The 14,801-nt window shown below is 42.2% G+C and overlaps 1 protein-coding gene across 2 annotated transcripts in view; it reads left to right on the top strand.

Moving 5' to 3' along the window:
- Positions 1-740: 740 nt before the first annotated feature.
- me1 (malic enzyme 1, NADP(+)-dependent, cytosolic) overlaps positions 741-14,801 on the top strand; it is a 117,928-nt gene continuing 103,867 nt past the window's right edge. For both annotated transcript variants that reach the window (XR_004108999.2, XM_031322781.2), the window contains exon 1: positions 741-1,052. Coding sequence is in view for 1 of the 2 variants with exons in the window: in XM_031322781.2 (XP_031178641.1) it covers positions 924-1,052 (129 nt within the window). In the remaining variant the exon portion in view is untranslated. The remainder of the gene's footprint in view (positions 1,053-14,801) is intronic.

Here is a 14,801-nt window from a genome sequence, read left to right as displayed (position 1 = left end):
TTTTGAATGTATGTATTGTATTGTATATATTTTGTACTTATTGCACCATGGGTCGGAGAGAAACGTATTTCTCTTTGCTCTGTATGTTTGGCACATATTTCAGAGAATTGACAATAAAGTTTACTTGATTATTCTGCTACGGCTATAGCTCCTAAAAGTAATAGCATAACTTTGTATTACTTTGGCTACTTGTAGCCTACTGCTATCAACATACAATTCAGTTCTGCTTAAATGTTGCTTAGACTCTCCATTAAGACAATAACATCATATCATAATCATGAATGAACTTAAATTAACTCGTTGTTTGTAAAGATAGTGGTATGAAAAGTCGTTTTAAATCATATTAACTATGCCAAACCACCTTAAAATGGGTATACCAATTAAAGGATTGATTTTAAAGTTGTGTTCTGTTCTGGTTTCATTGATTTGATATTGGAATATAATGGATATTTTCACATTAATAGCCTTTGTAGCCTACTCAATTCACTGAAGTCTTAAAAACCTCTCAATACAGCACAGCTGTCATGAAATAACCCAATAAAAACCCATGCTACAATACTGTTTGAAACTATAATACTAACGTATATTTAATCCTCAACGGAAAAATTAAGACATAAAGGGGGGGAAAGTGTTATGGTTCGTTTTTACATCTCTGTGTTCCTAACTACCTCACCTCGCCTGTTGCCAGGTGATAGGTCACGGAGGGACTTGGCGCACATTGATACCTTCAGAAAAGCGTTGGACACGATAGGAACAGCTTGTTGATAAGGAGACTCCGCTTCTGCTTACGCTGACTACACAGGCAGACGAGCGGCCAGAGCTCTGGGGTTATAGAACATAGTCTGTTTAAACTGGTTGGACCTGCGCACCTACTTGTTGAGTTCACAACAGTCCACCGTCGCTCTATTTAAAGAGGCTACAATATGGCACGCGCTCTGGTCAAACGGGAGTCAGTGGAAACAGAGATGCACAAGTCCGAAGACAAAGCAAAAACCTTCGTCTACACCAAGAAGCGGGGCTACGATGTTACCCGAAACCCCCCTTTGAACAAGGTCAGTGTGGGGACAGTTGTGTGAGTTTTCAGCTTGTTTCTGTGAACGACTAGGTTGAAAAGCTAGCTGCTGCCTTCCATGGCTGTAGGAAATATTAGGATTCTGAATGGAGCGTCGACGACCAACCTAAGTGTCAATATGTGACCGGGGGAAAGATAAGATGTTCTGTAATATCATAATTCACGACGTTTGGCTAACTTTTAGGGGGTGGATAAGCTCAACCAGTGATGGGTTATAGGCCTACAACAACGTTTTGCTAAGAAGTTAGGCTAGTATAGTGCCAATGTTTGATTGACACCTAGCTGGCTTAAAGTGTTACATTCTGCTGCATATTTAGTGACGTTTCTCATCTACTCACTACAAAATCAGCAATCACCGGTATTATTTAACACATGAGGTATGAGTTTAATATTTTAATACACGCACAAGTCTTGTTTTTGACATCTGGACCAACGTTCGGAGCCCTCGAGAAGAAAGTGAACGCAACATTAGCCAGGCTGTTTAGGAATCAGCTTTGTGCGGTTATATTTAGATTTAAAGAGACCAAGCGGTGTTGTCACACAGGGAGAAGGGCTTTTGTATACAGCATATTTCCCTGTCATGTATTACTTTGTAAAGACTGTAACGGTGTGGTAGTAATGCATTATGGATGGAAACTCTGGCCTATCTTCCCCCAGTAAGCATTGTGACAAGCTGCTGTGAGCTCACTGTGGAAGTTTAAATATCTTGTCGAGTAACGTTAAGACAAGCCATTGCTGCCCCTATAAATGTTTTAAGATTATTTATGACTGTCTCTTCTTGAAGTAAAATGAGGAACAAAGTTGAAAGTTGCTTAATCATGCAGAAAAATAATGCTGAGCAGCATCCTTGTAGATTGTGAGATAAGGGGAAGACTGCATCCTATTGTGGGTTAACGCTTGTCAGTGTAGTCTGCTGAGATTTTGAATATGCAATTATCCGACATAGCCGTTGCTGTTGAACTAGACTGATTACCCCCCCCCCCCCATCATTTAGACAAATACTTAACAAAAGAGCCTATGGCAGCCTTTGGGCCTTTCCAGTGCTTTCTCTTGGTTTGTGTTAGTGGGTTAGGGCCCCAGAGGTCAGGATGTGGTGACATGGTCTCTGTCCATGGTGCTGACTGATCATCAAAACAACTGGCTGGATTCAGGGCCACTCTTATGTCAAGTGTGCCCTACAAACAGACAGAGTAGGCCTAATAAGTCGGACTAATTTTGGAACACTTGAACAGTCCATTTCTTCCCTCTGAGCTGTTTTCTGCACTCGCTGTTCAAATATGTTTCCCTTTTGGGAAGCTAAAGGAAAACATTAAAAACGGTAGGCTTGTCCATGTCTAATGTTTAAGCTTTTCTGGTTTATTACACTATAGTCTCGCATTGCCAGACCTATCTCCACAGTGATGTGGAGTAAGGTCTGGCTAGAAATGCTGTTTGCATTTCTTTAAACCAACCACAATCACCTTGGGCGGCGCTAAGCTCCGGACGCAGGGACGGTAAATCTTCTAAAATAGTCTCGGGAACTTGTTTTGGTGGAACATTTGCACCCCGCAAAAGAAAACGCCATATATACAATCTTAAATAAAGTTAACTGTTCACACAATACAGTTACGTGAGCTAAATTAGCTTGATACATGGTTAAACCTAATTTGTTCTTACCAGTGTATCTCTGTGTGTACTTCGTCCACAACAATCTCCCCCCAATGGGTCCCAAAGTGTCCCAGTTAGAGAGGAAATGCCAGAAACATATTCTTTGTAAATCTTTACAATCATTACCTGAATGAACCAAGCAGGCCGGCCTCATGTAGCATTTGAATTTTCGTCAAAACTATAAGCTATTTTCAGTGTGTAACGTTAGCTTGATAGCTCTGAGATTGTTCTGTTTCCTGTAGTGAAAGGATTTTGACACACAGTTACCAGCAGTCCAATCACTATGGGCCTACATTTTTTGTTTGAAAGCTGTTCCACTTTGATAAAGGTTGCAGTCAGTTTACCACAATCGGGTGGTGGGTGTGAGCTGATAAGTGAGACAGTGGAGTTCAAACAGGCCAGTGTCAGTGTCAGCGAACATGCTTTCACACTTAGCAGGAAGAGCAACATCCTCTTTTTGACATTAAGTAATATGGTTTATGGGAAACATGGACCTCGTTTGGAGATGCACGAGCACTATGACGACAAGATTTCGCAATATATTTCAAAATGATGCATCTCACATTGCCAGACCTTCCTCCACCTTCCTAAACCAATCAGAATTGTTTTGGGCGGCGCTAAGCGCAGGACAAAATGACAACGCCTCTGCAAAACAGCCTCGGGAAGGAACTTGTTTTGGTGGAATGTGCTCGTTCAAGAGTTGTTTTACTTGTTCAACTGAAAACCCAGATTGGACAGATAGTTTAGCTAATTCTTTGGGATTTACCGGCAATTTCCACTGGATGCTTAACGGCTGCGGAACGGCTCTGGAACATCGGTGGAGTCATTATGTTTCCATTAAAGTCAGTGTGTGTATTTCCACTGACTGCAGAACGTCTGCGTCCCTACTCTGTCCCAGCTCCGGCGGTTCCAGCCCTCCGGAGCAGATACGCAGAGCTTCTATTTTTGCCGGACGCTGGAGAGCTCCGCAGCAATTCAGCACACGGCAGATTGTGCGGGACAGGAAGTCGAGCACAGAAACAAAATTAAAATCCGGTTAATTTTCAAAATAAAATACACCGTGCTCACGGCGGATCATATTTCCCTGCACTACACCTTGAAAACACAGCACAGAGTTGTTTCCCCTCTACTCCTCTGGATGGAAACAAACTGGTGTTGGTTTTGTGGTTCTATTCTACGTGAATTCGCGAGATCTTGTGGGTCCTCGTGACTACAGCTGTCAGTCATGGCCGCAGCCGTGCCGCAACAAATCCGGACCTGGTGGGTATTGACGGACGGCGGAGCACAAGGCCGTTCCGCAGCTGAGCCGGTCCGCAGACGTTCCGCATCCAGTGGAAATCCACAGTTACCCTGCAGAGATCTGAGGAGCTTAACCATAGTCTTCAAAAATCCACTTTTAGAATTAGAATTCCAACACAAAGAAAGTGGAAGGTGACGGACATGTGACCTAAAATTAGGTCACATCCTGCAGAATTTCTGGCGGTACCCGAATAATCCTGGAAATGAAATGTCATTGATATAGACTATGTGAAGATAGATTATAACACAGGTGATATAATATGATATAATACTGAAAGTATTACATAACATGCTGGATATTACCCATGAAATAAAATACATGCAGAGTACTCTGTTCAGCTGCTGTAACATCCTCAGCCTATAGAATAGAATGCCTTTTATTGTCTTTATACACATGTACAACGAGATTGAAGCAACTTCTTTTCCAGTGTCAACATGTATGTAAGAGAAATGTAACAACACGGAATAAAATAAGTAGTGCAAAAGAATAAGAGGGGGTAAGGTGCACAGTTCTGGGACGCTATATACATGTATAAAAATAGAAAGATAAATATGGTTTGTATACAGTGTGATACGCAGTGTGAAATAATGATATTGCACAGTAATGAAATTGCACAGAAAGATCAGTGTTATCAAAAGTATAACATAATAAATATTAAATATTGCACAGTAGGCGGGTATAAGAAAGTCCGGGGGTTGGGGGTAAGACTGTGAAGTGAAGTCATGATGTGGTTGTTGTTGTGAATGGAAAAACTCAGGAGCAGCACAACTCATTTCACATACGTGAAGGAGACTCAGCAGACCTTGATGAATTGCACAGGAGCATTTAGTGAGCACTCAATTGAGGAGAGAATTTAGCCAGGCTGTACAGTTTTTACCAGGATGTGTTATTGTGTCGTGCTATCCCAACTCTCTGAAGTTCCTGCCTTCCTGAAGGTGTATTTTTACTCATGCTGGAAGCGTTACCTTTAAGGTAAACAAAGAGAGTGCGGGTGCCCAAATATGCCAGCAAAGACAAAATATGTTATGTGTTTAGTTTTAATATGGCCTTGGTAGGATGAGCAGCACTGTCTTATCATACAGCTGTTACGTCTACCTTCTTCCATTCAATTGAATTCATTTCAATTTTATTTAGTGTCAAATCACAACAGCAGTTATCTCAGGACACTTTACAGATAGAGTAGGTCTAGATCACACTCTATAATTTACAAAGACCCAACAATTTCCCACGAGCAAGCATGTGGTGCGACAGTGGCGAGGAAAAACGTCCTTTTTACCGGTAGAGCTGGGCAATATATCGATATTATATCGATATCGTGATACGAGACTAGATATCGTGTTAGATTTTGGATATCGTAATATGGCATAAGTGTTGTCTTTTCCTGGTTTTAAAGGCTGCATTACAGTAAAGTGATGTCATTTTCTGAACTTACCAGACTGTTGTAACTGTCCTACTATTTACCTTTACCCACTTATCACATATCCACATTACTGATGATTATTTATCAAAAATCTCATTGTGTAAATATTTTGTGAAAGCACCAATAGTCAACACTACAATATCGTTGCGGTATCGAGGTATTTGGTCAAAAATATCGTGATATTTGATTTTCTCCATATCGCCCAGCCCTATTTACCGGCAGAAACCTTGGACAGACCCTGGCTCTTGGTGGGCGGCCATCTGCCGCTGCCAGTTGGGACACAGAGACACTGATATACAGAAATACAGAGACACAGATACAGATATGGAGAAATATGCTTCATAATAATAATAGCAGTTGGTATGATGAGCAGTGGAAATTATATTACCAATAAAGGTAATAGAACTATGACTAGAACTAATAGTTGTAGCAGTGCAGGGCGTAGCAGGGCATCGAGTAGGAACACGGCAGCAGCTGCAACCACGATCCAGGTGGCACCCCAATCCAAGGAAAACAGCAAGGCGAGAAAACATAAGGACTCCGGGGAATAAGCTCCCTGGAGGCACAAAGTTCAAGTGCTCATCTGCTTGAAAAGGTCATGAGGTTATGTTGATCACTGACCTGAATGAGACCTAAGGGTACCACTGTCTCAACTTACACAGCATGAGTTTGTAAGCTGGAAATTCCACAACACTGGGTGTAATGAGTAAGCTGCTATCCTACTGGCTCTGGCATCATGCAGAACACTCACGGGCACCTGTTCTTGGCCCGCTCATGTTAATATTGGCACCATTTGACCCGTTTAGAAATATTACAGCAGTTTAGTGGGGGAGCTCTGTCCATACCTGACACTCGCCATCTTGAAAACCTCCTGATTTTCTGATGTGAAGTTTGAATTTGTTCAGAGAGCATTTCTTTTTTGTATTTGCCTAACTTATCAAGGGCCCTATCTTGCACCCGGCGCAGCGCAGCACAAAGCCCGACGCACGTGTCTTTGCTAGTTTAAGACCGACGCAGTTGTCAGTTTCCCGTCCAGCGCCCACGTCGTTTAAATAGCAGATGCACCTGCACCCATCTTTGCGCCCATCTTCCCACCATTCTGGGCGTATTGCTATCTTGAGGCAGCGGGAAGTGATCGCGCCATTGACTAACAAAAACCTATACACACAATATGCTTGTTACACACACACAGGGAAGCGCAGCAGCACACAAACATGCAAAAGATTACAAATAAAAATATTACGGTGCTAGTCCTCCATCATAACAGCAATGCTCCAAGGTCCAAACGCGCCTGGCTTTTAAAGGGAATGGGAGATGACACTCTGATTGGTTTATTCCATGTTACGCCTGAAACACACCTCTGAATTAATGAAGACACTAAGTACAACCCTTTAGAACCATGAGTCCGGCGCTCGGACTCTTTTTTTCTGCCGTCAAACTAGCAAAAGTGGATTTGGACACGCCCTAAACGCAGCTGCGCCAGGCGCTTCACGCCGTGCGATTAGATCGTTAAAATAGGGCCCCAAATGTTTTAAATCTCTGTTCAGACTGAGGTGAGCTGTGTTGTAATAGAGGTCAATCTGGGACCTTTAGCTTCAGCGCTTAAACCTAGCTGTTTGTTTACATCTCAATTTACACCTTGTGGCCCTGAATGGACCCAGTGTAGTAGAGGGTTAGGTTGACCTAAATGCATGTGAAAGCATGACCAGTCTAGCACTTAGGATGTTACACTATATGTTGTCTGTTTTAATAAAGCTCTGTTAAGAACCAGGCCTCAGACATTCAAATCTAAAGCCTTTGATGAAAGATTGAAGGTCCATTTAAATCATAAAGTGCCACAGAGACACAGAAATATCATTTTACCTCACGGTTTTAAGACAAACACTCCCTCATACATTTGATTTGCTGTCGCTCTCTTCCCTTTTCTCCATTTCCTTTTGTTTTTCTTCTGAGTAATGTTAAGAGTGAATGTTACGAGAGCCACAGTTCTTTGTTCCTCTGTTTACAAGAAGGCTTTTCTTCTCCCTTTTTTAAAAGTTGGCCATCCTAGATGAGCTCACAGTTTGTGTTATAACATTGGTTTGTTTTGGGGAAAAAATGCAGTTTAATAAGATTTATTACATGGGTGTAAAAACTGGGCTTGAAACAATCGGCAAAAAATTATCTGAGAAACTATCTTTGACAGTTTGTACACAGCACAGTAGTTTGTTCAATCAGGCCACAGAGAAAAAAGAAGGGGAATTTTGAAAAACCATGGTCTCTGTTTTCCCCCGAAAAGAAATATATATACAGTATATTTATTTTTTTGACAAGCTTAGGAATATTGTTCTAAGCTTGATAGCTTATGCCACCATTTTACATAATCATTTTTTATTTTTAACACAAACATTCCTATACTGAATTATGCTGCAAAGCAGGCATTTACCTAATTTTGGTTGGTGGTTGTATATGATCAACCTGAGCCATCTCATGACTTGGCTGAAATGACCCAAAACACAGGCTCCCTCAAAAACACACACACACACACACACACACACACACACACACACACACACACACACACACACAGGTTGGAGTCATAGCAGAAAAAAAGGTTTCTTATGCAGCCAGGTGAAACGTCCACTGTCAGGCCCGTACATGAACCGGGGCGAGGAAATTGGAGGAGAAGGTAGGAAATGGCTGCTAAAGAGTGTTAGTGGCCAGGCACAGGCAGGCTTCTGTGGCTCAGGCAGTGGCACATTGTTGCCCTCCTTCTGATTTCAGCGAGCCCTGGGGAGAGGTATGTTTACCTCCCTCAGCTGGCCCACTTCACCTCTAACAGGAGCCAGTCACAGCACAACCTGCTAATTGATGCTGAGGGACGCAGCGCTGAAAGCAGCCTGTCCGCACATCGACGGGCTTCGATTTCCTTTTAATCTCTCGGCTCTCACACGTACACATGCAGAGCTGACGCGTGTGTTTTTGTGCGTGCGCGCGCACACACACACACACACACACACACACACACACACACACACACACACACACACACACACACACACACACACACACAGCTTCACCTCAATCTTTGGCTAACACTCCCTCCTCCCTCTCCAGAGGTGGAACCGGATATTATAGGTGTGTTTTGTGTGTGTTCACTGTGCAATAAAGAGAAAAAGTGGGGTTCGAGGTGTAGAAAGGCTTCTCTGTGGTGAGGAAGAGAGTGCTGGCCACGCTCCACAGACCTCCTCTGTCTCTCTGCTTGATCACGCATTAATGAGGCATCTGTGTGAATCCCGGCCCTCCGTGCGTCTCTCTGACGCTGGTTCCGCCTGCCACGGCCTTTAAAAAACAACAACAACAACAACCTCCTTAAAAATGCTCTTAGCACCCAATCGGGGATGCTGTTTCACCTCAAACACTGCACTGAGCTGTCGGTGTGTCGGCAGCCAACAGATGCCCATTCACTGGCTCTGTACTGATGGTGACGCGGACTGTAACAAGTGCAGTCAGTCATATAGGTTGGAGAGAATGGGAACTGCAGCGCCTGTCTGTTTGTTGACCTCTTCTACAGTTTCACAGCAACTGTCTGGCAGGCACATGCTACTTGTTTACACAAAACCATCATACCTGACAATAATGAATTGTAGACTCACAAAGACTGATGGTTCATGTCCACCGTGGCGTTGTTTGACGGCAGGGATTGCCTGGCTTCCCAGCATTGCACGCTAGTGTCTTTTCAATGACCACTGACAAGCAAAGATAACAGGCTACACCCTCCTTCAACCGTGATGGCTCAACCTGATTAGATGAATGCTTGGTCGTGGCCCGTTTGGTAACTTTCTCTTATTTTACGAAAATAGTTCACCGGAATGTGTTTTTGAAAACATTTCATGTGAGAAATCTATTAGTTTGAAAGATTTTCGTGAGTTTTCGAAGGGCGGTGAGTCGAGCTGGACGCCCCTGATTTGCATAAAGTAGCCTGGATTTAACTTTATGCATATGAGAAGCGGGTAACTCGACGCCCCGCTTCCTGCTCACATAGACAGTGAATGGGAAGCGTGGAAATGACGCTTGCCAGTGGTCACGTACCATTAATACAATAGGCCCCTGAGTGAGAAATGGTGCTGTCATTCATGCTTTTAGCACTAAATCCCAAGAACTCATATTGATCCCCTTGATTAAACAGTGATGTTTTGTTTATTGAGGTTTCTTAAAAAACACTAACATTATGCATCATTTGAGCCTACGATCGCTGAATAAAATGGACCCATTCCCAGACAGCACTGCAATTGGATGCCCCATTTGCAACCACAGGCTCCACATATGACATTGCAAGATGGCCGGTCAGATGAAAGACTGAATGTCATTTCTTGGCGAGCGCTGAGCAACAGTGTATCTGATTGGGCATTGAGGATGTGCTGGTATGCCAATTGGCGACGGCCCTGATAACCTACTCTAGCAACTGGAAGTAATTAGCCTCTCATGTTAGATTTACTTTGGTTTGGCTGCTACACTTATTGACATTTGTGCCAAGAATAATTTTTTTTTCCTTCACCAGGTTTGCCTTTTTCTTTAAATGAGGCCAACATAAATACATTTAGCAACAAACAAACAGATGGCAAAAAAAGCTGAAATTTTGACTTCTGAAATGGAAATGTTTCTGTAGCTCTGTGGCTCTCTGAATCCATTCCTTTGGGTATGTGTCATGCTTTGTTGGTTGCTGCACAGCGACCGATCTGCTGAGTTTTTCCATGTGAAACATAATGTGCTCCAGTCGTGTTTCTAGCCAGGCCCGATAAGGGTTTTTTAACAGTGCATGCACTCTAATAGAATTATGTCACAATTGGTAAAAGGTGCCAGTGAGAAAACAGCTGGCTCGAGTCAGTGCAGTCTGGAACTTTGATTCCATCTGAGTCATCGTGTCAGCATAACACAAGGATCAAGTTTGTTTTGTGCACAGTCAAGACTTATAAAAGCTTTGTGCTGACAGTTTGTGTTGGTGAAGCATTGCAGTAATGCTTTGTTTGTGCTGCTAGCCAAGGTTCCCACGGACCATGGCAATTTTTCTACATTTATCAATCTCTCAGCTTTCTGGCCCCTATCCATCGTACGATCAACATTTTACATCCTCTCACATCATCTGATGGGTATTTGTGAGGATTGAGCAGTGGTTTTAAAATGTAGCTGTCATTTCTTGACTCCATAAGATGAGGAGTAAACAGTGAGCCCTTAATGATGCTAATTCGAGCAATCAATTTTTGAAATGGAAACCCATCAGCTCTTTCAACTTGTGCATGATTCATCACAAAACAGAATTTGACCACCAGATCGGCACACAGAAAATTCGAATAAATTAATTCTGACAAATTTAAAGTTTTACCCCATGAGTCCTTAAATAGTTTGACATTTCGAAACAAATATTAATTTTCTCGCTGAGAGTTAGGCCTAGATGAGAGGACCACGTCAAGTCTCCAAATTCAAGTCTTACCATTGCGCAGGGCATTCTGACATCATTGCACTGGCTCTGGGCGGGGCAGAAATGATGTGAAAGTGTGTGTATATTACAGGCTGTTTTAGAAGTGGATGACAGTGGTTCTGATGGTTGAGGTTGAACTCGATGATGTTGGCAGAGAGATTACAAGCCTTCGTTTAACTGAGTGGTGAAATTGGAACAAACCCTTTCTCTGTTCAGACTATATGCACGGCAGCTGCACTTGTCAATCCCCCTCACTAGGTGGACCTTAGAGTTCCATGGATGTGTGTGTGTGTGTGTGTGTGGGTTGTCCCAGGTGTGGCCAGGTGTTCCAGGTTGACCGCACGCATTGCTGGTGACCAGACATTCCTCTGATGGACTGGAGTGAATCGGCCAGACAGAAAGAAAGTGCACCCTCGTTCCCCTTCAGTAACCAACGCCAACTTGAGCTTTACCACACACATACAGTACACGCACACGTACATGTACACACACACACACACACACACACACACACACACACACACACACACACACACACACACACACACACACACACACACACACACACACGTAAACACAAACATTCTCTGAAATGTTCATAAAGCAGTTTAAATAGGTTTTAACCTGAAGCCCCATAAGTGCTTTTTATCTGTGTTTTCTTCAGGGCTGGCTCAAATAAACTGAGTGTAATAGGATCAGACAGTCAATTCCACTGTCTCTGCGCACACACACACACACACACACACACAAAATTGTGATGCTGTGTTTATTCAGCAGCAGGTCCTTCTAAATAGCCAAGTACCTCCTCAGCTCACTTTTGTGTTTTTTTGTAAGGTGGTCCTCATTCATGTGAGGACAACGGAGAAGCTGTTAGCTTGTCCCAGACAGAGAGACGGAGACAGTCTGAGCCTCATCACCTTCCTATGAAGCTCATCTCAAGCATCCCACCTCTTTCAGCCCCTCCTGTCTTTTCCCCGTCCACTTCTCGTCAATGCTGCTTTTGTCTGTTATTTTAGAGTGGTGGAGGTCTTGCCATGTCTTAACAGCGGCAAGAATTTAAAGGGAGTATTTTGTTTCAGCAGTCTGCAACAAAGTGGACAGTATATGAACATGATGTACAAATGGTTTTGCCGAGGTCAGAGAGATGGCTATCTTTACGACTGATGATGTGTGGTTGCAGCCCCATGAAAGCAATGAGGAAGTTTGTATTAATGGTGCGAGAAAGAGCTGCAAATCCACGCACATTTTTTTAAGCCAAGCTCAACTTTTGAGAACTTTGACACACTAATTTGTGCCGTTGACTAATAGTAAGCCGTTCTGTGCTGAATTTTTTTTTTTTTTAATATTATTTTTTGTGGCATTTTTAGGCCTTTATTGACAGGACAGCTGAAGAAATGAAAGGGGAGAGAGAGGGGGGAATGACATGCAGCAAAGGGCCGCAGGTCGGAGTCAAACCCTGGCCCGCTGCGTCGAGGAGTAAACCTCTATATATGAGCGCCCGCTCTACCAACTGAGCTATCCGGGTGCCCGTTCTGCGCAGACCTTTGAGGGAACTTAAAGCTGTAGAGTAGAAAATGGAAGAAGCTATTGTAGCTTATTAGCTAATATCTACTTTTATTGAATCCCCCTTTTGGCGAAGTCTAAACCGCTCCGTAAAAGAGGAGTGGTTTGTAGACAGCTATGAGACAGGAGTTGATGGTACAAATATATATTTGTTCATAAAAGGAGAACTTTCATCTTGTTGCAAACTGTCAGTTTACAAACTACACTGTAAACCCAGATTTAGTTAGTTAGCACTACTTATTCTTTCATGTTTTGTTAAAAACCATATTCATTACTAAATGACATTAGTTGTTTGTAATAATCATCTTAAGTATGCAGTGCACCGATCATATTAAGCAGAGATAACTAAGGATGGTAAGTTTCTGTATGGGAGGGGCGGGGTGCAAAGGCTTATGGGAGAAAAAAAAATGTTCTACACGGTTTCTGTCCTAGTTAAAGTGTGTTTTAATAATGTTCTGTTAATGTTTTGGGTGTGCATTTATGTTACCTGGGTTTTAGTTTTGTACGGTTGATTTAGTGTTCGTGTTTATCTACATTTGTTGTTGCACCATGACCGAGACTCTGGGGGGGGACTGATGGGGTCTGGGCAGTGAGGTAGTGTGTGGTCACTCAGATCCATGCCGAGCACGTTGGAAATTACAATCTACATATTGTCATCCTTTCTGTTTTGCTGGAACTAATGTATCGAATACATTGTTCCTAAAACTATACTGTTATAAAGGAAATAACATATTTATAAGAATGACTTCTTGCTATAGTTTTGATAAATAGGGCCAAGTGTTTCTTTAAAACAATTTATTGTATTTAATCTAAAGTAATTTATGTTAACTAATGATTTTTAATAATGACTACTAATGTAAACTTGATTTGTCTACTGCATCAACTTACCAATCTGTGATGATACAACTTGACCTGTTAAGTTTCACCTTGTGTAAAAACTTAAACGGTTTAAGGCAACGGGTTTCCATGCAAATTTCTAGTAAAGTCAACTAATTTGGGATAGCCATGCAAAGTGGCCCTATACGTCACCAAGCTTCCGAACCAAATATTTGGTAAAGACACATGGATTGATTTTTGCTTTGCCACTTTCTGTTGCAACGGGCAAACCATCTTCATCTTCCACATGGTTAACAAACGCTCCCTCCCCTGACTTCAGATGTTCATCACTAAAAGATCAAACGCAAACAAGGATGTTTAAAAAAAAAGGCAAACGCCAAGTAAAGCTGTTTCTCTCTGAAATAAAGAGCTGTTCCCTTCACCATTAACCATGAGCTACAGCCTGACTGGTGACAGTGTTATGGGCTTTTTAACAGCAGTGATGTTTGCCTAGTGAAGACAAGTTCTTTTCTTTTACATTTTTCCTGTTAAGTGCATTTAGAGAAGCAGCTGCCAAGTAGGAGGTCATTTGGTTAAAAAGAGACATTTCTGTCACCACAGAAACTACCAGTGACAACAGCCACTCCAATATTAACTTTGGTCTTGTTGCTTTGCCTGTCGCATTGTCGTTTTAATACTCTTTTTTGCTTCCCTGGTGAGTAATCTCCCCCTGGCATTCGTCACGGTGCCACTGAGTGTAAGAGGGCAAAAGGCGGAGGTATTTCCCTCTTTGGCTAATGTATTATAAAGATGGAGGCGCTACATGGCTGCTGTCATTCGAGCGACTCGCTCGTATGTATTCTGAATGATTCTGAATGTCAGATTCTACGCTTACGAGAATACTTTGATTAGTTGGTGGAAGTAATTACACAAGAATGGGCACATAATTGTGAAAGAACAAAGTTTTTTTTTTTTGTTAAGAATCAACTGAAAAAATTACACAATGTAGGTTTAAGCTGTAATTAACCTGGTTGCTGAGGTTGTTTTAATATTGTTGTTCCATCTGTGACTACACAATCAGACAGGTATTTTGAGACAGGCTCTAAAATGGGATTGGCTCTCTGTGGGACCACACAGAGATTAATTGGAGATTACCGGTGCTAATAAGCTAGTTCAGCCAGTGGACACTTCACTGTGCAAGTAAAGACATCTTGTTGTTTAGGATTTCGCCTCATGTTTATAATTTTTGGTTTAGCTAATGAGCAATCTCTTGGTTGTTTCTCTAGAAAAAAGAGTGTTTTGTTGTTTTATTGTCCTGTTTACGAGGACTTAAGAGATATACTTTTTAGTAAAATGACCTCTATTTATGCTGATTATTGAGAGTTGTGCTTCGAGAAATGATTTTTTTTTGCCAAGCTTGGGAGAGAAGACAAATATTTTCTTTAATAAGGAGCTGTAAAAATAACCTATAATTTTGTGAAATGTTTGAACACATTTTGGTGCCTTATGCACTCATGAGGGTTAG

This window comes from Sander lucioperca, chromosome 10 (assembly GCF_008315115.2).
Source record: "Sander lucioperca isolate FBNREF2018 chromosome 10, SLUC_FBN_1.2, whole genome shotgun sequence".
Lineage (NCBI taxonomy): Eukaryota > Metazoa > Chordata > Actinopteri > Perciformes > Percidae > Sander > Sander lucioperca.
The sequence above is the reverse complement of the archived record's forward strand: the minus strand, read 5'-3'. Positions and strand labels throughout refer to the sequence as shown.